Source organism: Sebastes umbrosus (genome assembly GCF_015220745.1).
Source record: "Sebastes umbrosus isolate fSebUmb1 chromosome 24 unlocalized genomic scaffold, fSebUmb1.pri SUPER_24_unloc_1, whole genome shotgun sequence".
Lineage (NCBI taxonomy): Eukaryota > Metazoa > Chordata > Actinopteri > Perciformes > Sebastidae > Sebastes > Sebastes umbrosus.
The window spans coordinates 113,153-140,560 of NW_023618437.1; the positions used below are offsets into that span (position 1 = coordinate 113,153).

A 27,408-nucleotide genomic window follows, 5' to 3' on the forward strand; every position below is an offset into this window, starting at 1 on the left:
CTGCTCATCAGTACATATTTATATATATTGATATATATCTCTATATCTATATATAGAGATATATATCTATATATATCTCTATATATAAATATATATAGAGATATATATAGATATATATATAAATATATATATCTATATATAATATCACCAAAAGTCTTCTCCATTTAAACACCACATGTTTCAATGTTTAACATCTCAACCTCAGAAGCTGCCATCATTTTGTTGTCGTTGTCGTAGCGACGGGACGTTTCATATTTTAAAGCCGTCCGACTAAATGGAGCTCTCTGATTGGCTCCCCAGAACCCCGTGGTGAACTTTGACCTCCCATTACGGCTGGACAGCTGGTTCCCGCGGCAACGGGTGCGACAGAAGCGCGAGGAGATCCGATCTCTGATCATGAGGATGCACCAGAGTCAGAACGGAGGAAACTGAAACCACGAAAGATGACCAAAAAACCCAAACCGAGCCGTTAACTCACCTGTGCAATAAATTATTTATATTTTTTCTACGTTGTTAAAATGTTCATACTTTGATGTCGAAGGATTTAAAATGCTGCTTTAATAAAAACTATTTTAAACAATATTTAAATGTTTAGTTTTTGTTTCATGTATACTGAGGAAGGGGGCTCGTTAAGAAGGAATAACCTCCCTATGACCAGTCTGATGTCTATAGGGAGGTTATTCCAGAGGAAGGGGGCTCGTTAAGAAGGAATAACCTCCCTATGACCAGTCTGATGTCTATAGGGAGGTTATTCCAGAAGAAGGGGGCTCGATAAGAAGGAATAACCTCCCTATGAACACCAGTCTGATGTCTATAGGGAGGTTATTCCAGAGGAAGGGGGCTCGTTAAGAAGGAATAACCTCCCTATGAACACCAGTCTGATGTCTATAGGGAGGTTATTCCAGAGGAAGGGGGCTCGTTAAGAGGGAATAACCTCCCTATGACCAGTCTGATGTCTATAGGGAGGTTATTCCAGAGGAAGGGGGCTCGATAAGAAGGAATAACCTCCCTATGAACACCAGTCTGATGTCTATAGGGAGGTTATTCCAGAAGAAGGGGGCTCGATAAGAAGGAATAACCTCCCTATGAACACCAGTCTGATGTCTATAGGGAGGTTATTCCAGAAGAAGGGGGCTCGATAAGAAGGAATAACCTCCCTATGAACACCAGTCTGATGTCTATAGGGAGGTTTATTCCAGAAGAAGGGGGCTCGATAAGAAGGAATAACCTCCCTATGAACACCAGTCTGATGTCTATAGGGAGGTTATTCCAGAAGAAGGGGGCTCGATAAGAAGGAATAACCTCCCTATGAACACCAGTCTGATGTCTATAGGGAGGTTATTCCAGAAGAAGGGGCCCTTTGGCCTGCTGACTTCCTGATTAATGAGTGATCAGTGTTGATGGATCAGTGATGTCAGCCGAGGTCATTGGGTTACTATCAGTGTGTGTTTCTACCCATCATGCCTTTCTCTCTTTTATCAGTATCTATATATAAATATATATTATAAATAATAAATATATAATATATATATATATATATAATATTTATATATGTATTGTCGTTTATTTTGTCTTCTTCTCTTCTTTATTAGTATAAACGGGTGGTGTGTGTGTGTCTGTAATGTGTGTGTTTGGTAATCTGGGGGTTTTAGCGTAGCGTCCCCCCCCCCCCCCCCCCCGACTCCCTGCTGAGGACCAATCAGCTTCCAGCTCGTTATCTGGATCAGACTTGGGGCGGGGGGGGGGACCCTGGCGTGCTACTAGATAGTGGAGAGTTGATGTTTTGCCTCGGCGGCCGTAGAGGAGACTAATCTGAGCAACGGGAGGTCCAGATTAGACCGAATCAGATCCATGGAGCTCCACCCAAAACTAATCCTGAAGAGTCCTGAAGACTGAAACCTGATCCTGGTTCTCTGCTCCTGGTTCTCTGGTCCTGGTTCTCTGGTTCTGGTTCTCTGCTCCTGGTTCTCTGATCCTGGTTCTCTGGTTCTGGTTCTCTGGTCCTGGTTCTCTGATCCTGGTTCTCTGGTCCTGGTTCTCTGGTTCTGGTTCTCTGATCCTGGTTCTCTGGTTCTGGTTCTCTGATCCTGATTCTCTGGTCCTGGTTCTCTGGTTCTGGTTCTCTGGTCCTGGTTCTCTGGTCCTGGTTCTCTGGTCCTGGTTCTCTGATCCTGGTTCTCTGGTCTGGTTCTGGAGTGAGAGAAGGTTCTACCTCGTTGTTTCCTCCCGTTATCCAATAAAAGATGTCTGCTATTGTTGACGGTGAATCAGCGGGGGGGGTCACAGTAGTCTGGACCAGGACCAGGACCAAGACAGGTCTAGTTCTAGAGTCCAGGTCCTGTCTGAACGACTCCATCCTGTTTATTTACTCTCTGAACTGGTTGAGCTGGATTAGGATCAGAGTCTAACCCGGTTTAGTGAAAACAAGCGGGGGGGAAAGCGGCGCTCCACGGTGACCTTTGACCTTCTAATGCTCAGAGTGACCTCTCGGCATGTTGAGCTAATCCACGGATCAGTCTGCCGTAACGACCACCTGGCCGAGGAACCACTCACCGCCTCGGACCGGCAACCTGGACACATTCTGACTGGATCTCTGTGGGAGGAACCCGGTGCACCCGGCGTAAACCCACACCGACCTGCAGTCTAAAGACATGCAGGTCGGCGTGGGTTTACGCCGGGTGCACCGGCTTCCTCCCACAGTCCAAAGACATGCAGGTCTGCTTGGGTTTACTCCGGGTGCTCCAGTTTCCTCCCACAATCCAAAGACATGCAAGTCTGCTTGGGTTTACTCCGGGTGCTCCAGTTTCCTCCCACAGTCCAAAGACATGCAAGTCTGCGTGGGTTTACTCCGGGTGCTCCAGTTTCCTCCCACAGTCCAAAGACATGCAAGTCTGCGTGGGTTTACTCCGGGTGCTCCAGTTTCCTCCCACAGTCCAAAGACATGCAAGTCTGCGTGGGTTTACTCCGGGTGCTCCAGTTTCCTCCCACAGTCCAAAGACATGCAGGTCTGCTTGGGTTTACTCCGGGTGCTCCAGTTTCCTCCCACAATCCAAAGACATGCAAGTCTGCTTGGGTTTACTCCGGGTGCTCCAGTTTCCTCCCACAGTCCAAAGACATGCAAGTCTGCGTGGGTTTACTCCGGGTGCTCCAGTTTCCTCCCACAGTCCAAAGACATGCAAGTCTGCGTGGGTTTACTCCGGGTGCTCCAGTTTCCTCCCACAGTCCAAAGACATGCAAGTCTGCGTGGGTTTACTCCGGGTGCTCCAGTTTCCTCCCACAGTCCAAAGACATGCAAGTCTGCGTGGGTTTACTCCGGGTGCTCCAGTTTCCTCCCCCAGTCCAAAGACATGCAGGTAAACCCACTCCAACCTGCATGTCTTTGGACTGTGGGAGGAAACCTGAGAACCCGGAGTAGACCCATGCTAACGGGGAGAACATGCTAACGCCACACAGAAGGCCCCAGGCGGGATTTGAACCTGTGACCCTCTGGCTTCGAGGCGACGGTGTAGTTGTAATGTTTAGTATACAGTTCGTTTGATGTAATGACTTCCTGTTGCAGCGCAGCAGCTCTGACACTCATCCAGTCCAGCAGCTTAACTAATAGGATTACACCAGAAACCTCCCGTCTGCTCAGCTGACAGCAGCGAGCAGCCCGGAGACGCCAAACCGTCCTCAACCTCCACGCACTCAGCTTCCTGTCCTACTGGACCCGGTGGATGGACCAGCTTCCTGTTCTGCTGGACCTGGTGGATGGACGAGTCTGAGACCAATGAGATGAGGACGTGGACTTAAGTCGTAGAGTCCACCTGGACTTCCTTCAGACTCAGAGTCCTCCTGGACGTCCTTCAGACTCAGAGTCCTCCTGGACTTCCTTCAGACTCAGAGTCCTCCTGGACGTCCTTCAGACTCAGAGTCCACCTGGACTTCCTTCAGACTCAGAGTCCTCCTGGACTTCCTTCAGATCTGAGACCGATGAGCTGAGGACGTGGACTCTAAGACGTAGAGTCCTCCTGGACTTCCTTTAGTTCTGCTGAGACATGGCAGGAAAGACCGGGACGCTGGTTCTGTGGACGCTCGCCGCGGTGCTGCTGTCAGGACGCATCTACACCGAGACAGGTTAGTAGTACTACAAATACTTTTTATTAGTATTATACTTATTGAAGTATTCAGGTCCTTTACTCAAGTAAAAGTACACAAGTATTCTCAGCTTCATGCAGTTAAAGCTGTGAAGTAACTACAGCTGTCGGATAAATGTAGTGCAGTAAAACGTGTTAGTAGTAGTAGCAGTATCAGTAGCAGAAGCAGCAGCAGTAGCAGCAGCAGTAGTAGTAGTAGTAGTAGTAGTAGTAGTAGTAGTCGTAATAGCAGTAGCAGCAGTAGCAGCAGCAGTAGTAGTAGTAGCAGTAGCAGCAGTAGCAGCAGCAGCAGCAGCAGCAGCAGCAGCAGCAGTAGTAGTAGCAGTAGTAGTAGTAGTAGTAGTAGTAGTAGTCGTAGTAGCAGTAGCAGCAGTAGCAGCAGCAGCAGCAGCAGCAGCAGTAGTAGTAGTAGTAGCAGTAGTAGCAGCAGTAGCAGTAGTAGTAGTAGATAGTAGTATCCTAGACTACATGTGCTTGGTTACTTCCCATCGCTGAGTGTTCTGGTTTCCGGACGCCTGCAGATGCACCTGATGACCCGGCGGTGGACTCGGAGGAGCGCGGTGGATATTTGGGCGACCCGGCGGTGGACTCAGATCAGCTTCTATACAGACGACACGCCGCTCTGACTCGGAGAAAAAGGAATATCTTGTTTCCCAGCGGAGTCAAACTTTGCAGTCAAGAGACGCTGGACGAGGCCGTCGCCAACCACCTGAACTACTTCCACCTCAGAGGTACGTCCTACCGAGTCCTGGTTCTGGATACTGGTTCTGGATACTGGTTCTGGATACTGGTTCTGGATACTGGTTCTGGTTCCTGTCTACAAAACTCTCTTTTTCCTCCTTTAACACTTGAGGTGTTTCACCTAAGCTCTTATCCAAACTGACTTACAAGCTTAACCTCAGAGTCTACGGTCATTAAAGGCAGCCAATCCCAGAGAGGTCAGAGGTCACGCAGAGCTAGATGACTTGTAAAAACACATTCTTCTACAAGTCACGTAGTCTGGCGTTCAATATGATAAACTAAGAAAAACAACACGATGAACTATGAAAAACTACATGATAAACTAAGAAAAAATACGTGATAAACTAAGAATAGCATCATGACAAACTAAGAAAAACTATGTGATAAACTAAGAAAAACAACACGATGAACTATGAAAAACGACGTGATAAACTAAGAAAAACTGTGATAAACTAAGAAAAACAACACGATAAACTAAGAAAAACGACGTGATAAACTAAGAAAAACTGTGATAAACTAAGAAAAATGACGTGATAAACTAAGAAAAACTGATAAACTAAGAAAAACTATGTGATAAACTAAGAAAAACAACACGATGAACTATGAAAAACGACGTGATAAACTAAGAAAAACTGATAAACTAAGAAAAACAACACGATAAACTAAGAAAAACTGTGATAAACTAAGAAAAATGACGTGATAAACTAAGAAAAACTGATAAACTAAGAAAAACGACGTGATAAACTAAGAAAAACTGTGATAAACTAAGAAAAATGACGTGATAAACTAAGAAAAACTGATAAACTAAGAAAAACTGTGATAAACTAAGAAAAACTGATAAACTAAGAAAAACTATGTGATAAACTAAGAAAAACTGTGATGAATTAAGAAAAACTATGTGATAAACTAAGAAAAACTGTGATGAATTAAGAAAAACTATGTGACAAACTAAGAAAAACTGTGATAAACTAAGAAAAACAACATGATGAACTAAGAAAAACTACGTGATAAACTAAGAATAGCATCATGACAAACTAAGAAAAACTGTGATAAACTAAGAATAGCATCATGACAAACTATGAAAAAGTTAGTATGTTTCAGTATGTAACGTGTTGAATATAACATACATGTTTCAGTGTGCCAGGAGACGGTGTGGGAGGCCTTTAAGATCTTCTGGGACCGGTTGCCGGAGCGGGACGAGTACCAGGACTGGGTCGGTCGCTGCATGGATGGATCGCTCGGCGTCATGGACATCGGCAGCTTCTTCAGCCAATCAGAGGAGCACACAGACCTCATCAGGACCGTGAGTACTTTACACACAGTACTATCTCTACCAGGTACTTCACTACTGCACAATACACACAGTACTATCTCTACCAGGTACTCCACTACTGCACAATACACACAGTACTATCTCTACCAGGTACTCCACTACTGCACGTTACACACAGTACTATCTCTACCAGGTACTTCACTACTGCACGTTACACACAGTACTATATATAGTACTACTAAATATAAAGTGATGATGTGTGTCTTTGTTTCAGAGGGTTGCCCTGGCGGCGGCGGCGATGAACAGGTGAGTTTATGAGTCACCTGATCTGGTGGTGGAACCAGACCAGGTTATTAATGAAAGGTGTGAATGTGAACGTGGTTGTGTATTGACACCTGTGCTGTGTTTCATCACCTGCTGCAGTGTAACCATCACACCAGGTCCTCCTCCATGCAGGTAGGCCACCTAAACACCTGTCTAGCTTTAAACTGGGCTACGTTAAGAACACCTGGACTACTTTAATAACCCTAAACACCTGGACTACGTTACGAACACCTGGACTACTTTAATAACCCTAAACACCTGGACTACTTTAATAACCCTAAACACCTGGGCTATTTTAATAACCCTAAACACCTGGACTACGTTACGAACACCTGGACTACTTTAATAACCCTAAACACCTGGACTACTTTAATAACCCTAAACACCTGGGCTATTTTAATAACCCTAAACACCTGGACTACGTTACGAACACCTGGACTACTTTAATAACCCTAAACACCTGGACTACGTTACGAACACCTGGACTACTTTAATAACCCTAAACACCTGGACTACTTTAATAACCCTAAACACCTGGGCTACTTTAATAACCCTAAACACCTGGACTACGTTACGAACACCTGGACTACTTTAATAACCCTAAACACCTGGACTACGTTACGAACACCTGGACTACTTTAATAACCCTAAACACCTGGACTACTTTAATAACCCTAAACACCTGGACTACGTTAAGAACACCTGGGCTACTTTAAAACCCTAAACACCTGGACTACGTTACGAACACCTGGACTACTTTAATAACCCTAAACACCTGGACTACTTTAATAACCCTAAACACCTGGACTACGTTAAGAACACCTGGGCTACTTTAATAACCCTAAACACCTGGACTACGTTACGAACACCTGGACTACTTTAATAACCCTAAACACCTGGACTACGTTAAGAACACCTGGACTACTTTAATAACCCTAAAAAGCTGTGTGTACTGCGGCGGCCCGGCCGTGCTGCTGCGGCCCGGCCGTGCTGCTCTTTAATGAATGTTAAGGGGAACACCAACTATTTTAAGACCTCACAGATGTTAAACATCTTAAAATAGGTGAAAACTCCCCTTTAAACATCTGCTTTAAACATCTGCTTCTGCTCTATATTCTAGATGTATTCTGTCTCAGTTTGACAGAGACGGTGTTGGTGTCTAACTGTCCTCTTGTTTTCTGTCTCTTTGTCCTGCAGCTCTGAATCAACGTCCAGTGTCCAGACGGCCGGATCACTGAGACCAGCAGGTAAATAAATAAACACTCACCTGGGGCTGACCTCCCCGAGCTCTGATTAACACAGTGAACACACACCAAGCATTCACTCACTCATTCATTCATTCACTCATTCACTCATTCACTCATTCATTCACTCACTCATTCACTCATTCACTCATTCATTCACACACTCATTCACTCATTCATTTAGGGATGCACCAATACCACTTTTTTCAGACCGAGTACAAGTACTTACAGATCGGGGCTCGGCCCACGTAAAAGGCTCCAGAGGTCTGCAGCGATGTCGGCAACCCACCCGACCCGTCTTGAAACACGGACCAAGGAGTCTAACGCACGCGTGAGTCAGAGGGTGACAGCAAAACCCCGTGGAGCAATGAAAGTGAGGGCCAGCGCAAACTGAGGTGGGATACCGGCCCGTCTCGGCTGCACCGTCGGGGGGGTGGAGCATGAGGACCCGAAAGACGGTGACGAGAGGTTAACATCACACTGCCATAAAGGGGTATCGGAGACGTTTTGCGAGTTCATGAGCACAGTATCGGACCCGATACTGGTATCGGTGCATCACTAGATTCATTCATTCATTCATTCATTGCATATAAATATATATATATATATGAACCTAAACTAGAGCCAGAACCTAAACTAGAGCCAGAACCTGGACTAGAGCCAGAACCTAAACTAGAGCCAGAACCTAAACTAGAGCCAGAACCTGGACTAGAGCCAGAACCTGGACTGGAGCCAGAACCTAAACTAGAGCCAGAACCTGGACTAGAGCCAGAACCTGGACCGGAGCCAGAACCTGGACTAGAGCCAGAACCTGGACTGGAGCCAGAACAGTAAAAGTTGAGTCTGGAGGTATCGGAGCAGCAGCTGGTTAACGGCGTCTTACTGGTGACCCGTAGAAAGTCTCCGCTGACCTCTCGGTGGAAAACAACCACCCTAAAGGTCCGTCCAGGTTTAGAAGTCTGTCTCCAGCTTACACCCACCTCAGCTCCTGATTCCCGTCACACGGTCCGGTCCCAGAATAGACCTGTAAGCCTATTTACAGGCAGCAGCAGGCTGGTCAGTGGAGGGTTACTGCTGGACAGGTATCAGGGTTAGTGAGATCACAGCTGAAAGGGGTTGGACTGGTTTGTATCGGCGCCAAAGAGGAACCAAAGGTCACCTGACTCTGAAACAGATTCAACACTTTTATGTAATGTCAAAGTGTCGTAGAAGCAGAGTCAGGACAACTCTCTTCCCATCGTCCTAATTTGTATCTATATTGTCATTTTACAGACGTCATCTTCATCGGCTCGGACACAGCTGACCACGATGACCTTCCACCGGGCTTCGAGTTCACTGCTTGGACCGCTCCACCTTCTGCAACCGAATGGTCGGTTCAAGACACTGCAACATCCAGAACCAGGACCTCTGAGCCTGCGATCGCTGCCATGCCAGAAGACACTGAAGATGTCCAGGACGTTGAGGACATTGCGGAGGATACGGTAGAGGTGGAGGTCGCTGACTCTGTTACCCACAAGCCCTTTGCTGGGATTGTTGAGGAAGACCCAACAGAAGAGGAGGATGTAGTGGAAGATGTGGATGTACCTGATGTCACCCCAGAAGGTGAGGAGCCACCCTCAGAGATCATGGCTGAAGTGGTCCCCACAGAAGCTACTGTTGGGTTTTACACAAAGCCCACTACGGTACCGGCCACACTGGAAGAATTAGGAGAGGAAGTACCCTCGGAGCCCGGGGCCCTGGCTCCGTCAGAAGGCCTACCCGAGCAGACACCTGAGATAATCTCCAACGTCGTTGTGGGCCCAGAAGTTCAAGAAGCTCCAGATAGTTCTTTGGATTTCACCCCAGATGAAGCCTTGACTGATGAGGTTGAGGAAACTGTACCAGATGCACCTGAATTAGTTGAGGTGGCAATTCCTGAGGAACCTGAAGATGACATACTGAAACCACCTGTAGAACATCCTTCAGAGGCCGCTGTAGAAGTTCAGGTCAGCACCGATGCAACTCCAACTGTATTTTTGATAACAGATCCAGAAGAAGAAGCAGAAGTATTTATTAAAGTGACTCCAGAACAAGAATCTGTCTCTGTTCCTTCCCAGACCTCCGACCGGATCCCAGAACAAGAATCTGTCTCGGTTCCTTCCCAGGCGTCCGTCCGGACCACAACAGACGAGATAGCAGTAGAAGTTAGTAAAGCGCCAGGCGGCAAACCAACCCTGACCGAGCCAGCCGTAGTGATCTTACAAGATGACCAGGATGAAGACACCTCCGATGACACTGAGGAGGTTCCACCAAACACTACAGTGGAGGCAACCGTTACCGTACAGGATACAGTAGAACCTTCGGTACGTGTCACAGTAGAAGAAGAACCAGCTGAAGCTACAATAGAAACAGCAATCATTGAAGAACGGCCAGTAGAGACAGTAGGAGAAGGAACAATTGAAGGTGAAGAAACACCAGAGGAACCCACAGAACCTGTAGTGAAAGACGGAACAGGTGTTATTGAATTTGCACAAGAAGCAGAACCTGTTCAAGAAACTGAAGAAGTAGAACCTACAGGAGATGCTGCAAAAGAAGCAGAACCTGTAGTAGAACCTACAGGAGAAACTGTGCAAGAACCAGAACCTGTTCAAGAAACTGAAGAAGTAGTAGAACCTACAGGAGATGCTGCAAAAGAAGCAGAACCTGTAGTAGAACCTACAGGAGAAACTGTGCAAGAAGCAGAACCTGTTCAAGAAACTGAAGAAGTAGAACCTACAGGAGATGCTGCAAAAGAAGCAGAACCTGTAGTAGAACCTACAGGAGAAACTGTGCAAGAACCAGAACCTGTTCAAGAAACTGAAGAAGTAGTAGAACCTACAGGAGGTGCTGCAAAAGAAGCAGAACCTACAGAAGAAACTGTGGAAATAGTAGAACCTACAGGAGGTGCCACAAAAGAAGCAGAACCTACAGAAGAAACTGTGCAAGAACCAGAACCTGTTCAAGAAACTGAAGAAGTAGTAGAACCTACAGGAGGTGCTGCAAAAGAAGCAGAACCTACAGAAGAAACTGTAGAAATAGTAGAACCTACAGGAGGTGCTGCAAAAGAAGCAGAACCTACAGAAGAAAAAGTGCAAGAACCAGAACCTGTTCAAGAAACTGTAGAAACAGTAGAACCTACAGGGGATGCTGCAAAAGAAGCAGAACCTACAGTAAAAACTGTACAAGAACCAGAACCTGTTCAAGAATCTGTAGAAGTAGTAGAACCTACAGGAGGTGCTGCAAAGGAAGCAGAACCTGCTGAAGCGACAAAACCCACAAGAGAACCAGCACAAGTTGTGGAACCTGTAGAAGAGACAGCAGAAGAGACAGAACCCACCAAAGAACCAGCAAAAGAAGCAGAACTAGTAGAAGAAATTGCAGAGGAGAAGGAACCCAAAGGAGAACCAGCACAAGTAGTGGAACCAACGCAAGAAGCAGAACTTGTAGAAGAAATTGCAGAGGAGAAGGAACCCACAGGAGAACCACCACAAGTAGTGGAACCAACGCAAGAAGCAGAACTTGTAGAAGAAATTGCAGAGGAGAAAGAACCCACAGGAGAACCAACACAAGTAGTGGAACCTGTAGAAGAAACAGAACTCATAGAAGAACCAGCACAAGAAGCAGAACCCGTACAAGAAATTGCAGAGGAAACGGAACCCACAGAAGAACCAGCACAAGTAGTGGAACCTATAGAAGAAACAGAACTCGTAGAAGGAATTGCAAAGGAGACGGAACCCACAGGAGAACCAGCCCAAGTCGTGGAACCTGTTGAAGAAACACAACTCGTACAAGAAATTGCAGAGGAGAAGGAACCTACAGGAGGACCAGCCCAAGTCGTGGAACCTGTTGCAGAAACAGAACCCACCAGAGAAGCAGAACTGGTAGAAGAAATTGCAGAGGAGAAGGAACCTGCAGCAGAACCAGCCCAAGTTGTGGAACCTATTGAAGAAACAGAACTCGTAGAAGAAATTGCAGAGGAGCAGGAACCTACAGGAGGAACTGCACAAGAAGCGGAACCTGAAGTAGTAACTGATGAGGATAAAATGAATCTTGCCATAAAATCCGTAGATATCTCACAAGAAGCAGCCGGAGGGGAACCATTGGAGGATCGAGACGAAGCGGGTTCTGAGGAACCGGAGGAGGTTAGTGTTGCCGAGGAAGTCGTCCCAGACACTGTTGATGCAACGCCACCAGAGTTTGATGAAGAGATCACTCCAGATATCGTTGTCGTCCCAGAAGACGACGTGGAGGACACTCCTGAACCAGAGGTAACCGGGGAACCTCCAGGAGGGCCTGAGGCAGAAGTACCACCAGAACCCACCAGGAAGACTACTACACCGGTGGTTGAGGCTGCAAGTGAAGCTCCAGAATCTTTCCCTGAGAAAGAAATAGTCCCAGAGGCTCCGAGTGAAACCTCTCCAGAAATTGTGACTCTTGCCCGTCCAGAGACGACCTCAGGGGTTCCCGACGAGCCGGTTCTGGAGGTTGCACCTGGACCAAGTGAGGACCAGGTTGTCCCAGAGGAAGTTGAGGGTACCTCCCCAGATGTTAAAGCAGAAGAAACCATGACGGAGGCTCCAGTAGAGGTCACCTCCGAGTCTTTTGCCGAAGTCACCCCAGAAATGACGCAGGCTTCTGCTGTGGATGTCACTTTAGGGGTTACAACCAAGTACGTACCGGAGTACAACAACGGCAACTTCCCCCACCCAACAGAGAGGCCGGATGACTTAGAGGACAACTTCCTGGGAAACAACGACTTTGGGTTCGAGGAGGAGAACGCTGTAAGTGAATCTAGTTTAGTTATAGGATCCCGATACGATGTACCAACCCCTAAACTTGTGTTTTCTTGTACGTTCAGATCGGTAACGAGATCGACGAGACGCTGCTGTGGCCCTCGAAGACTCTGAAGGTCCAGGTGGTGGAGCTGAGCATCAAGCTGAGAGCAGAAACCTACAACGACGCTCTGAGAGACCCGAGCAGCTTCCAGTACCAGCAGCTCGCCAAACACTTCACCCGCCGGGTACGAACATCTTTACTACCGAAGGTTTCTAAAAGAATGTTGCGTATAACAATGTCGCGTACAACAACGTTGCGTACAACAACGTCGCGTACAACAACGTTGTGTATAACAACGTCGCGTACAACAACGTCGCGTACAACAACGTTGCGTACAACAACGTTGTGTACAACGTCGCGTACAACAACGTTGCGTACAACAACAACAACGTCGTGTACAACAACGTCGCATACAACAACATCGCGTACAACAACGTCGCGTACAACAACGTTGTGTACAAAGTCGCGTACAACAAGGTCGCGTACAACAAGGTCGCGTACAACAAAGTCGCGTACAACAAAGTCGCGTACAACAACGTCGCGTACAACAACATTGCGTATAACAACGTCGCCACGGACCCCTGGGGGTCCCCGGACCCCACTTTGAGAACCACTGTGTAAATCTACAATGCCAGCAGGTCTTTGTCAACATATAGAAGATCTAGAGGAGAGAGTGTAGTATATATGGAGTATAGTAGTAGTATAGTAGTAGTATAGTAGTAGTATGTGGGTATATATGGAGTATAGTAGTAGTATAGTAGTAATATGTTGGTATATATGGAGTATAATAGTAGTATAGTAGTAGTATGTGGGTCGATCCATCAGCCAGTCGTCTCTCTGACATCCAGAATGAACTCATTACTAGCTGGTGGTTTCCTACAAACTGCAGACTCAGGGTTTCAGGTCTTCAGGTCTTCAGGTCTTCAGGTCTTCAGGGTTTCAGGTCTTCAGGTCTTCAGGGTTTCAGGGTTTCAGGTCTTCAGGGTTTCAGGTCTTCAGGTCTTCAGGGTTTCAGGTCTTCAGGGTTTCAGGTCTTCAGGTCTTCAGGGTTTCAGGTCTTCAGGGTTTCAGGTCTTCAGGGTTTCAGGTCTTCAGGTCTTCAGGGTTTCAGGTCTTCAGGTCTTCAGGGTTTCAGGTCTTCAGGGTTTCAGGTCTTCAGGGGTTCAGGTCTTCAGGGGTTCAGGTCTTCAGGTCTTCAGGGTTTCAGGTCTTCAGGTCTTCAGGGTTTCAGGTCTTCAGGGTTTCAGGTCTTCAGGTCTTCAGGGTTTCAGGTCTTCAGGTCTTCAGGGTTTCAGGTCTTCAGGGGTTCAGGTCTTCAGGGGTTCAGGTCTTCAGGTCTTCAGGGTTTCAGGTCTTCAGGACTCTGGCTCCGGTTTAAAGACCTCCTCGCTCTAAGCGTCTTGACGCTGTAAAGCTCCAGTTTCCTGGAGGCTGCCAGAATCTATAGATGTACATACGAGCCGAGCCAGAGGCAGAACCAGCAGAGCTGGAAACCTCCTCTCACAAAACGAGCACAGTGACTCATGTTGGAAAAAACACGGCGTGCCAGGAAAGCCGAGGTCGCCTCCTCCGGTATTCCCGCTCCACCGGGACGCCTTCGGGCTCCGAGCCACCGCCATGACGCTGGGAGGCCAGTTTATGGCTCCAATGGCGGCGTCATTAATGAGGGAATATGACGGGGCTCAGACAGCAGAGAGACAGTAGAGACAGTAGAGACAGCAGAGACAGTAGAGAGACAGTAGAGACAGTAGAGACAGTAGAGACAGTAGAGACAGTAGAGACAGCAGAGAGACAGTAGAGACAGTAGAGACAGTAGAGACAGTAGAGACAGCAGAGACAGTAGAGAGACAGAGTAGAGACAGAGTAGAGACAGTAGAGACAGTAGAGACAGCAGAGACAGTAGAGAGACAGTAGAGACAGCAGAGAGACAGTAGAGACAGTAGAGACAGTAGAGACAGCAGAGACAGTAGAGAGACAGCAGAGAGACAGTAGAGACAGTAGAGACAGTAGAGAGACAGTAGAGAGACAGTAGAGACAGAGTAGAGACAGTAGAGAGACAGTAGAGACAGCAGAGAGACAGTAGAGAGACAGTAGAGACAGTAGAGACAGTAGAGACAGCAGAGACAGTAGAGAGACAGTAGAGAGACAGTAGAGACAGCAGAGAGACAGTAGAGACAGTAGAGACAGTAGAGAGACAGTAGAGACAGTAGAGACAGCAGAGAGACAGCAGAGAGACAGTAGAGACAGCAGAGAGACAGTAGAGACAGTAGAGAGACAGTAGAGACAGAGTAGAGACAGTAGAGACACAGTAGAGACAGTAGAGACAGTAGAGACAGTAGAGAGACAGTAGAGAGACAGTAGAGACAGAGTAGAGACAGTAGAGACAGTAGAGACAGCAGAGAGACAGTAGAGAGACAGTAGAGACAGTAGAGACAGTAGAGAGACAGTAGAGACAGCTGAGAGACAGTAGAGACAGCAGAGAGACAGTAGAGACAGTAGAGAGACAGTAGAGAGACAGTAGAGACAGTAGAGACAGTAGAGACAGCAGAGACAGTAGAGACAGCAGAGAGACAGTAGAGACAGTAGAGAGACAGTAGAGACAGTAGAGACAGCAGAGAGACAGCAGAGAGACAGTAGAGACAGCAGAGAGACAGCAGAGACAGTAGAGAGACAGTAGAGAGACAGTAGAGACAGAGTAGAGACAGTAGAGACAGAGTAGAGACAGTAGAGACAGTAGAGAGACAGTAGAGACAGAGTAGAGACAGTAGAGACAGCAGAGAGACAGTAGAGAGACAGTAGAGACAGTAGAGACAGCAGAGACAGTAGAGAGACAGTAGAGACAGCTGAGAGACAGTAGAGACAGCAGAGAGACAGTAGAGACAGTAGAGAGACAGTAGAGAGACAGTAGAGACAGAGTAGAGACAGAGTAGAGACAGTAGAGACAGTAGAGAGACAGTAGAGAGACAGTAGAGACAGCAGAGAGACAGTAGAGAGACAGTAGAGACAGTAGAGACAGTAGAGACAGCAGAGACAGTAGAGAGACAGTAGAGACAGCTGAGAGACAGTAGAGACAGTAGAGACACTGTAGTCTTTTTACCTTTCAGACAGACGGGACAGTAGAGACAGTAGAGACAGAGTAGAGACAGTAGAGACAGCAGAGAGACAGCAGAGAGACAGTAGAGAGACAGTAGAGACAGCAGAGAGACAGTAGAGACAGTAGAGACAGCAGAGAGACAGTAGAGACACTGTAGAGTCTTTTTACCTTTCAGACAGATGGGACAGTAGAGACAGTAGAGACAGAGTAGAGACAGTAGAGACAGCAGAGAGACAGCAGAGAGACAGTAGAGAGACAGTAGAGACAGCAGAGAGACAGTAGAGACAGTAGAGACAGTAGAGACAGCAGAGAGACAGTAGAGACACTGTAGAGTCTTTTTACCTTTCAGACAGATGGGACAGTAGAGACAGTAGAGACAGAGTAGAGACAGACGGGACGAATATCTGAAGATTAACTTCAGTAAACTTCATTAAACTAAACTAAATAATATCTCGTTGTAAAGGCGACTTTCTGCAAACTACAAACTACAAGCATGAAAAACATTCAGACATGAAAAACATTCAGACATGAAAAACATTCAGACATGAAAAACATTCAGACATGAAAAACATTCAGACACATCTAAAACAAATACACAAAAAATATCCCAAAGATTATTACTGACAAATATACGAACAATGATTAGTAAAAACATGTGAACCAGATGTCTCAGTAGGTTTCTGTTGCTCATGAAGTTATAGAATATGTGAAAATGAAACAAAATAACATGTTTTAGTAGAGAGGACTTTAACCCTAAACCCCTAACCTTTAACCTTTAACCCTAACCTTTAACCCCCTAACCTTTAACCCTTTAATCCCAGGTGTTAGTAGAGAGGACTTGATTTGAGTCGTTCTTTCTTCTCTTTAACATTCAGATCGAAGACGCCTTCGACAGGCTGCCGGGCTTCAAGAGCGTCTACGTGGTCGAGTTCAGGTAAATATTATATTTATATTTATATTTATATTTATATTTATATTTATATTTATATTTATAATTATATTTATATTTATATTTATATTTATAATTATATTTATATTTATAATTATATTTATATTAATATTTATAATTATATTTATATTTATAATTATATTTATAATTATATTTATATTTATAATTATATTTATATTTATAATTATATTTATAATTATATTTATATTTATATTTATATTTATAATTATATTTATATTAATATTTATAATTATATTTATATTTATAATTATATTTATAATTATATTTATATTAATATTTATAATTATATTTATAATTATATTTATATTTATAATTATATTTATAATTATATTTATATTAATATTTATAATTATATTTATAATTATATTTATATTTATATTAATATTTATAATTATATTTATATTTATAATTATATTTATAATTATATTTATATTAATATTTATAATTATATTTATAATTATATTTATAATTATATTCATATTTATAATTATATTTATAATTATATTTATATTTATATTTATATTTATATTTATAATTATATTTATTTGTATTTGTATTTTTATTTTTATATTTATATGTATATTTATATTCATATGTATTTTAATGGATGGTAAACTGAGACTTTATTTCATGTGTTTATGTGATGTTGTGTTTGTGTTGTCAGACCTCAGAAGGACCTGGAGCGGTGAGTTTAACCTACTTTACTCTTTTATTCACTTGATACTTACTTTATCTCCACATGTTAAACCTTTATTACCTCTATTATTACCTTTATCATCTCTATTATTACCTTTATCATCTCTATTATTACCTCTATTATTACCTTTATTACCTCTATTATTACCTTTATCATCTCTATTATTACCTTTATCATCTCTATTATTACCTTTATCATCTCTATTATTACCTCTATTATTACCTTTATTACCTCTATTATTACCTTTATTATCTCTATTATTACCTTTATTACCTCTATTATTACCTTTATTATCTCTATTATTACCTTTATTATTGTAGTTTATCCGACCTGGATTCTGTGTTTGTGTTGAAGTAAATAAGAGCTCTAATACTTAATGCCCTTAACAATAGTCAATCAGCTCTTAAGTGGGATAAGTCGCTTGCCGGCCACCTGCAGCCGCCGCCAGATTACCGTTGAGGTTTACGACGACCTCGCCACCCCCCCCCTGACCTCCAGAGAGACTCTTTAACTCACCTGATCTCTGCTGTCGTAGAAAGCAGCGAGCTGAAGGAGGAGATATGGTCGTTAAATGAGGTCAGGAAGATGTGAACAGATGAACAGATGTCAGATTATGGGATGGCCGTGATATCAGGTTAGATGTTTGCAGGTTAAAGGAGGTCACCTGGACCCCAACAACAATAAAACACCGTGATGGGGGGGCGCCGCTCTGAGCTAAATGCTAACACATCTCAGTTTAAACCGTAGACCGTATAGAATAAGTGGACGTAGTCACCGTGATGTCATCCACTGCTTTGTGGACTGATGTTTTGAAGCCTTTTAGCCTTCTCCATATTGGTTTTTGGCGTTGTCATCTTGGTTTTTACCCGTTGCTATCTTGGTTTTTGGTCGTCGCCATCTTGGTTTTTGGTCGTCGCCATCTTGGTTTCTGGCATTGTCATCTTGGTTTTTGGCATTGTCGTTTAGGTTTTTGGCATTGTCATCTTGGTTTTTGGCGTTGTCATCTTGAATTTTGCGTTGTCGTTTAGATTTTTGGCCGTCACCATCTTGGTTTTCGGCGTTGTCATCTTGGTTTTCGGCGTTGTCATCTTGGTTTTCGGCGTTGTCATCTTGGTTTTCGGCGTTGTCATCTTGGTTTTCGGCGTTGTCATCTTGAATTTTGCGTTGTCGTTTAGATTTTTGGCCGTCACCATCTTGGTTTTCGGCGTTGTCATCTTGGTTTTCGGCATTGTCATCTTAGTTTTTGGTTTTGTCGTTTAGGTTTTTGGCCGTCACCATCTTACCACCATTAGAAAGAATGCAGGTTTAAGGCACTTCATCATTGGCTTCACTTCTCCCATAGGTAGCCCGCTGGTTTAAACTGGTCTTGTTCCCTCTCAGGGGTCTGGTGGTTCTGGTCCACTACGCCATCACCCTGGAGGTGGACAGCAGCAGCGGCATCGCCAACGACACGCTGGACTTCATCTCTCTGCAGAACAACCTGGTGGAAAAGAACTACCCCGGAGCCGCCGAGCAGCCCACCGTCGTCTACACCATCACCGACTTCCGCAACTACATCACTGAGGCTCTGCACAAGGACAACTTGCTGAGCAACAGCAGCCTGGCGATGCAGACGGACGCTCTGCGGCTGGAGAACGGTACCACGTTGCATTCACACAACATTTAGTCGCTTGTTACAACTTATATTTCAACTCATTCATACAGATGTATTGCTCCTTTGGTACTGCAAAGAAAAGTCCAGTTTTTGATAGAATAGTATTTTCAGGACGTAAGTTAATTTTAAACCGAAAAGGAGAAATATGAGGTATTTTAAAGTTTCAAATGATGATGGTGTTAAAGGTTCCAGTTGGATCAGCCGATCAAAGAGAACTTTAGTCTTTTTATAGTGTATTTGATCCCAGATCGAAGAATACAGGAAGTAATTACTGACTCTTTTCTGCAGCGGAGAACTTGTTACCGATTGTGAAACCTACTATCCGACCGTCCGACGCCTTCGACAACATGGTGAGTTCAACTGAACCAGAAGAAGAAACCGATCACAGAATTAAAGACACCTTCATATAAACATCAGTAAACCTTCTTCTTTCAGGATAACATCCTCGCTGCAGAGAAGCCTCCCGACGCTCCGATCCACGAGGTGGAAAGCAACATCTTCCTCAACAAAGACGACTTCCTGTTCGACCCCTTCGACGAGTGGAAAGTCCCCCAGGTTGAGGTGGTGAGCGAGAACGACGTCTTCATGTTCGACGACATCACGATTCCGACACCCGCCGCCGATTTCCCCAAGAAGACCATCGGGAGAGAGAGTGAGCTAACGTTCATTAAAGATGGTCAACCCAATCAGAGACTAACTGACTTGACCGATGATGGAACTCAAAGTCCACTTAACACCTTTTCATAAAAACTCTCCGTGTGCTTTTCTGGCTTACAGATATTGAAGATGAGGGATTCCTTGAAAGTAATGCTCCTGCCGCCGGTGACGACCCCCGAGAGGACCTTGCGGTTGGTCCCGGAGGCTCCCCTGCAGCCGTCGCCCCTCCAGCGCCGGTGAAACCACAAACAGGCTCTGAGGCCACGCTGGACGGAGGATCTGGCTCTGGTTTCTCTGGAGACGGCCAGGGTGACGATCTCTGGGCCCGGCAGCCGGCGACATCCTCTTACGAGACTAGCTTCTACGAGGAGGGGGACGGCAGCCTGGAGGTGCTACCGCCGCCTGACCTGGAGGAGACCGAGGACGAAGATGAAGACGAGGAGGTCTTCACCGTTGAGTCGCCAACCACTGACAAAGAGGACGTAATTGCGATGGAGTTCACCAATGCTTCCCCTTTGCAGACAACAACGGTTCCTGCTTTTGAAAAATCAGTGCTGGATGGAGGCATTGAGGAACCTTTCTTGGACCAGGTTTTAGTTACGCAGCACATCAGTACAGACCCTCGTTACTCAACCACCACCGGAGCACCTGTATTCTCGCCCGAAAGAACCTTGACTGTTGAACTTTCAGTGCAAACAGTGGAGGCATCCGGCATCTATGACGATGACTCCTTGACCGGACCACATACCCTCACGGCGCCAGTCACAGATCCTCCTGAACCTGAAGCTAGGACTCGCGAGGCCCCTGTTTTTGCAGGGCCAACTGATTCCGCAGTCAGGCTTCCAGAAACCGCTGAAGATGTGGAAGTAACTACTGATGCAGCAATAGAGCTTCCAGTGGCTACCGTTGGGTCTGAATCAGAAGAATATGTACCCGAGAAGGAGGAGGTTGAAGTTATTGTTGCGCCTGAAGCACCTGAAGTCCCTGACACTGACACTTCCTCTACCGAAGCGTCACCTACGTTTGTAGAAGTCCAGGCAGTCACAGTCAAAGAATCCAGCCTTGATACGATCACCGTAGAATCGCCAGAACTTAAGATATTCACGGAAAATCCTAAATTGCTGCCGCCAGAAACCGAAGACCACGATGAGGTAGAAATTTTAGAGGAGCAACACATCATCGGCGTCACCGATCCTGTGATAACGACGACGCTGGCGGTTGGTATCCAAGACGAGGATCTGGTTGTGGATGAAGTCATGGTTGTCACCACGACGACTGCCGCTCCGGTCCTCACTTCTTCTGTAAGTCCAGACCACAGCAGAAGCATCGCTCTCTCGCCTGAGAAGGAATCACCATTCACTCGAGTGTCGGATTCGGCGCCGGATGACGAGGAACCGGTTGACCATGAGCACATGAACCATGAAGACGTTGACGAAGTTCCAATGAATCCGACTTCAGCTGTTCCTCATTTGAAGCCATCGGTGGTGGTTGTGGACAAAACAGAAGGTGCTTCAACGGATGCCGTAGAAGCATCGCTAGGAGACTTGTTAACCACCTTGACGAATGCTTCAGAGAGTGAATCAGGTAGTGTTACCCTCCAAACTTCCTTGCTTCAGGAAGTCAACAACTCCACCCCCGCCGCAACCGAGATCCAACCCTTAGATTTTTCTGAGGTGCCGAGCATCGACGTGAGCTTCGATGTGTTCCCGTATGGCGGTGTGGCAGTTGAAGGTGACAGCAGCGGCTTCTACAGTGGGGCTCAGGGTTCAGACCTGGATGCCTTCGCATTGCCAACCCGACCCGGCAAGGCCCTGACGGTGTTCTTCAGGCTCAGGGTGACCAACATGGCATTCTCCTTGGACCTCTTCAACAAGAGCTCCCCTGAGTACAAGGCCTTGGAGCAACGCTTCCTAGAACTGGTGAGAACTCAAAGACTCTGGAGAATAAAACCTTCTAGATTCTTGTGTTACGTTCTTCACGTGTGTCTTCGTCTTCACCTTGCAGCTGGTCCCGTACCTTCAGACCAACCTGAACAACTTCCAGAACCTGGAGATCCTCAACTTCAGGAACGGCAGCATCGTGGTGAACAGCAGGATGAGGTTCGGTAAGCCAGTTCCCAGAGGGGTCGACAACGTGGTCTACCTCATCCTGGAGGACTTCGCCAACACCGCTTACCAGACCATGAACCTGTCCATCGACAAGCACTCGCTGGACGTCGAGTCAGGTAGGACTGAAGTCGGTCAGTTCGATGTCTGGTCCCGGGGTCTGGTCCCGATGTCTGGTCCCGGGATCAATCCCGAGGTCTGGTCCCGAGGTCTGGTCCCGGGGTCTGGTCCCGATGTCTGGTCCCGGGATCAATCCCGAGGTCTGGTCCCGAGGTCTGGTCCCGGGGTCTGGTCCCAGGGTCAGTCCCGGGGTCAGACCCGGGGTCTGGTCCCGAGGTCAGGTCCCGCGGTCAATCCCGAGGTCAGTCCCGAGGTCTGGTCCCGGGGTCAGTCCCGAGGTCTGGTCCCGAGGTCTGTTCCCGGGGTCAGTCCAGAGGTCTGGTCCCGAGGTCTGGTCCCGGGGTCTGGTCCCGGGGTCTGGTCCCGGAGTCTGGTCCCGAGGTCTGGTCCCGGGGTCAGTCCCGAGGTCTGGTCCCAATGTCTGGTCCCGAGGTCTGGTCCCGGGGTCAGTCCCGAGGTCTGGTCCCGAGGTCTGGTCCCGGGGTCTGGTCCCGGGGTCTGGTCCCGAGGTCTGGTCCTGGGGTCAGTCCCGAGGTCTGGTCCCGGGGTCTGGTCCCGAGGTCTGGTCTCGAGGTCTGGTCCCGAGGTCTGGTCCCGGGGTCTGGTCCCGGGGTCTGGTCCCGGGGTCTGGTCCCGGAGTCTGGTCCCGAGGTCTGGTCCCAAGGTCTGGTCCCGGGGTCTGGTCCCGGGGTCTGGTCCCGAGGTCTGGTCCCGGGGTCTGGTCCCGGGGTCTGGTCCCGAGGTCTAGTCCCGGGGTCTGGTCCCGAGGTCTGGTCCCGGAGTATCTGCAAAGTAACTAGTAACTAATATTGTCAGATAATTGTAGTGAAGTAAAAAGTAGAATGTTTACCTCTGAGATGAGTAGAAGTATAAAGTTACATAAAATGTAAATACTCAAGTAAAGTACAAGTACCTGAAACCCCTGGACCCCCCTAGAGGGTCTTGTTGGGTCTTGTTGGGTCCTGGGTTAACTACTTGTTATTAGTACCACATACGAGTGATTTAAGAGAACTAGTTGTATTTACTCATACTACATGTTCTGGATGAATACTACTAGGAGTACTACGTTGTGTACTTGTACCTTCAGAGGGTGTTTGTGTTCAGAAGCGGTTCATGAGGTGAATCCTGGTTAGCTCTCCTGTCAGGACTATAAGATGTAATACCTGAGATAATCTGTCTGAGAGGAACGTGAGCAGCAGAACAACACTGACTCATATCTCTTATCTGTCTGAGTACAACCAAGTACACATGTGAAGTACTTGTACTTCTTTCTACTTGTACTCCACTACATTTATCTGACAGCTTTACTGACTTTACTAATTAAGATTTGAAGAGTTTATAAAATCTGATTCTTTATTTATTTATTAAATTAAACTCCCAACCAGTTTATACCAGCACGTACTTTGCGTTTTACTGATATTACTGACATACTTGTACTTGTTGTGTGTATTTTATTGTGAGGGGGGGTTCAGTGATTTACTGTCACTTCCATCTCTGCTGAGCTGCAGCTCTTTAATCCGTCTGAGCCAATCAGAGGAGCTCCTGACAGCCAGTGAGTCACCGTGGTCATCTGATAATCACTTTAGTCCTGAAGGCACCTTTACCACGGTCACCGTAGCAGGTCCTGCAGAGGCCGTGGTTCTGGTCCTGGATCTGGACTTAGCATGAAGTCATTAGGAGAGTTTGTTGAAGGTGTTTCCAGGGTCTGACCCGAGGTCTGGTCCCAGGGCTAGACCCGAGGTCTGGTCCCAGGGTCAGACCCGAGGTCTGGTCCCTGGGTCTGTCCTGGGGTCTGGTCCCAGGTTTAGTACCAAAGTCTGAAAACCATTCAGATCCTTAACTGCAGGTTTGACTAAACCATCTTCTTCTTCTTCTGTGGTTGCCTCCTCGTCCTCCTCAGGTGACCGGGCCGACCCCTGTAAGTTCCAGGACTGTAACGACTTCTCCAGGTGTCAGGTCAACAGGTGGTCCGGTGAGGCCGAGTGCGTGTGCGCCGCCGGCTACCTGAGCGTGGACGGCCTGCCGTGTCAGAGCGTCTGCGAGGTGCAGCCCGACTTCTGCCTCAACGACGGCAAATGTGACGTCATCCCCGGCAAGGGCGCCATCTGCAGGTCGGAGACGGTTTTATAAGACACAAAATAAACTTAATTTTGAACTTTATTCTGGTCTTTAAGTTTAAACATTTAAAACCTAAAAGTGGTTGAACAGCCAGAACAAACAACGGTTGTTCTTGGTGGTAACTGTGGGAACCTTTGCTGCAGGTGTCGGGTCGGAGAGAACTGGTGGTATCGCGGTGAGCACTGCGAGGAGTACGTCTCCGAGCCGCTGGTGGTTGGCATCGCCATCGCCTCGGTGGCCGGCTTCCTCCTGGTGGCGGCCGGCATCATCTTCTTCCTGGCACGGATGCTGCGAGAGCAGTACGATGGGGAGGACAGCGAGGACCCGCTACGGTAGGTGACGGCACCATCTGACTGTTTACCTGATCTGATCCAGTAGTTTGTCCAGATATTCTAAACGTGTTTTCCTTCCAGACGGGGAAACAGTCCGCCAACGCTGGAGCGCGCCACCAAGTTGGACCCCACGTTTGAGAGCGACCAGGTCACCGCCCAGTACTACCGGCGCTACAATGACGACAACGCGCCCCACTACAGCAGCCACGCCGGCACCGGCGGCTCCAGAGACCTCGACAGGGCTCTCGAGATACAACACATCTGCCAGAACACCACGCTCACCCAGGAGGTACGAGAACTGTCCTCCGTACAGCGGAGTGTCATCAGCGTAGAGGTGGATTTTAATATTATGTCCAAATAATCACAATATAAATAGAAGTGGCCCCAAAATTGAGCCTTGTGGGACGCCGTAACTATAAAAGAGCAGAGACCTCTCTACTGTACAGTAGGAAAGAACCCTGAACCCTTAAGGGGATAGTTCAGGTGTTTTTATTTATCCGTAGTCAGTGTTTTACGACAGTAGATGGAGCATACCAATGTCCTGCTGTGGACACCTATAAACATATATATCAGTCTAAGTGTCGCTCTCTTCAAATCCACCGGACTCCATTCATAAAACTAATAATTTAACCTCTCAGAACAAGGACTGGTCTACCGCTGCATCCATCAGGTTAGTTTGTTTTATTGAGTGACTTTGGTGTTTTAAAGGGTTAGTCTGGTTTCACCAAAGTCACAGAATAAACGACCGATCGAGGCAGCGTTTGTGAAACCTGCAACAGGAAGTGTTGAGATAAATGAGACGATCGAGTGTTGTTGTGTCTCAGCAGCAGGTCTTTCCTCTTCAGTCTACAACTGATTAACAGCCTGACTGTCGGGTAAACATGTTTTCTGACCTCTGACCTCTGACCTCTCGGCAGGAGATCCAGGAGCGTCTGAGGATCATCGAGTTGTGCGCCAGAGATCAACACTTTGCAGACTTTGTGCGACAGACTCAATTGTGAGTGTTTTCATAAGTGTAAAGTTGTGATTTAGTCGTCATGTTTTAGTCACCTGAGCGAGCGAGGTCCGTTTATACTCGCTGGTTTGGACCAGAACCTGATCCAGTTTGTTCTTCTTCTGTGGTTCAGATTCCTGGACAGGACAGGAAGCTCCAACACGTAGCCGATCCTGAACCGCCGACCTCCAGGTCTCCACAGAAACCTGCCTTCATCAGTTGGTCTTCGTCGCCTCGCCGCTGCTCATCCACTCCCCCTGGAGGTAAAGGTGACCGGAGGTTTATTATGAAAGGACTCTTTCCTGGTCTTCTGAACTGAACTTTGACCTCTGGACGGTCACCTGACCTCTTTCACCTCCTCCTGTAAATACTGTGTTGTCTGTCTGTAACACTTCAGTCTGCTTCACGTCCACCGCTGACTTCCTGTCTTACTCGTCCAACGCCGACTTCCTGTCTTACTCTTCATCGTCTATAACTTCAACTCAACGACTTCTGTTGGCGTCCCAGCCAACTTCCTGTCACTGGTGGTGATGGTTACTTCCTGTCACCGGTGGTGATGGTTACTTCCTGTCACTGGTGGTGACGGTTACTTCCTGTCACCGGTGGTGACGGTTACTTCCTGTCACCGGTGGTGACGGTTACTTCCTGTCGTCGGTGTGGTTCCCTGCGCTCGTCCCCGTCAGTGCCTTCGCCGCTCCGTTAGCTGCTCTGGGATCTGATGCGTAGACTCTCGGAGCCCTTGACGACGACCACGACGACCACTCGGATCATTAATCCACCGATCAGCTGCTGATCGAACACCAATGTTTACATTTCTCAACGTATGCTGGAGTGTTGACGGATGTGTAGAACGTGTAGCCGTAGGTTGTTTCAGAAGTGATAGAAGACGTTCAGGACTCTGTTTGGAGCTGAAGAGAAGAGGATCAGTAAAGTATTTAAAGTATCAGTGAATAGATTTAGAGTTGTAATGAGTTGTCTTAGTCTGTTTCTTAAAGCAGGATCTGGTCTGCAGGTTAAAGCTCTCTGTTAGATATAGATTATATATTATATATTAGATTCTGTTTGTTTGTATTCAACGTGTCCCAGCGACTCGCCGGCGGTCCATCCCATAATAACCCGGCTGATTCTCTCTGTTTGTGTTTCTACTGTGTTTTCTATGCTGTTCATTAGAGACTAGAACTACAACTACGATGTGTCACTGCGTCACGTTTTCTAAAATAAAATCAACTTATTTTTTACACTATCACCGACTGACATGTTTATTTAGCAGTAGTACTAGTAGTAGTACTAGTAGCAGTAGTAGTAGTACTAGTAGTAGTAGTAGCAGTAGTAGTAGTAGTAGTAGCAGTAGTAGTAGTACTAGTAGTAGTAGTAGTAGTATTAGTACTAGTAGCAGTAGTAGTAGTACTAGTAGTAGTAGTAGTAGTAGTAGTGGTAGTAGTAGTAGTAGTAGTAGTATCAGTATCAGTAGTAGTAGCAGCAGTAGTAGTAGTAGTAGTAGTAGTAGTAACAGTAGTAGTTGTAGTAGTAGTAGTAGTAGTTGTAGTAGTGGTAGTAGTAGTAGTAGTAGTAGTATCAGTATCAGTAGTAGTAGTAGTAGTAGTAGTAGTAGTTGTAGTAGTAGTAGTAGTAGTAGTAACAGTAGTAGTAGTAGTGGTAGTAGTATCAGTAGTAGTATCAGTTGTAGTAGCAGTAGTAGCAGTAGTAGTAGTAGTAGTAGTACAGTAGTACTAGTGGTAGTAGTAGTAGTAGTAGTAGTAGTAGCGGTAGTAGTACTAGTAGTAGTAGTAGTAGTACTAGTAGTAGTAGTAGTAGTAGTAGTAGTAGTAGTAGTAGTAGTAGTATTACTAGTAGTAGTAGTAATAGTAGTAGTAGTAGTAGTTGTAGTAGCAGTAGTAGCAGTAGTAGTAGTAGTAGTAGTAGTACAGTAGTACTAGTGGTAGTAGTAGTAGTAGTAGTAGTAGTAGTAGTAGTAGTAGTAGTAGTAGTTGTAGTAGCAGTAGTAGCAGTAGTAGTAGTAGTAGTAGTAGTACAGTAGTACTAGTGGTAGTAGTAGTAGTAGTAGTAGTAGTAGTAGCAGTAGTAGTACTAGTAG

General features: G+C 46.3%; 2 protein-coding genes across 3 annotated transcripts in view; both read left to right on the top strand.

Moving 5' to 3' along the window:
- senp7b (SUMO specific peptidase 7b) overlaps nucleotides 1–582 on the top strand; it is a 17,825-nt gene extending 17,243 nt beyond the window's left edge. For both annotated transcript variants that reach the window (XM_037762691.1, XM_037762690.1), the window contains exon 22: nucleotides 301–582. In XM_037762691.1, the coding sequence (XP_037618619.1) occupies nucleotides 301–432 (132 nt within the window). In that variant the 3' untranslated portion in view covers nucleotides 433–582. The remainder of the gene's footprint in view (nucleotides 1–300) is intronic.
- Nucleotides 583–3,374: 2,792 nt separating this feature from the next.
- Nucleotides 3,375–25,320, top strand: impg2b (interphotoreceptor matrix proteoglycan 2b). The gene is made up of 19 exons (XM_037762670.1): nucleotides 3,375–4,116; nucleotides 4,658–4,867; nucleotides 6,014–6,180; nucleotides 6,425–6,456; nucleotides 6,574–6,606; nucleotides 7,672–7,721; nucleotides 8,991–12,517; nucleotides 12,595–12,756; nucleotides 16,542–16,600; nucleotides 17,301–17,321; nucleotides 18,714–18,970; nucleotides 19,276–19,337; nucleotides 19,423–19,639; nucleotides 19,765–21,563; nucleotides 21,649–21,868; nucleotides 23,770–23,980; nucleotides 24,131–24,319; nucleotides 24,401–24,608; nucleotides 25,237–25,320. Exons 1-19 carry the CDS (start codon nucleotides 4,038–4,040, stop codon nucleotides 25,318–25,320), a joined length of 7,587 nt encoding a protein of 2,528 aa, XP_037618598.1. The 5' UTR covers nucleotides 3,375–4,037.
- Nucleotides 25,321–27,408: the final 2,088 nt, after the last annotated feature.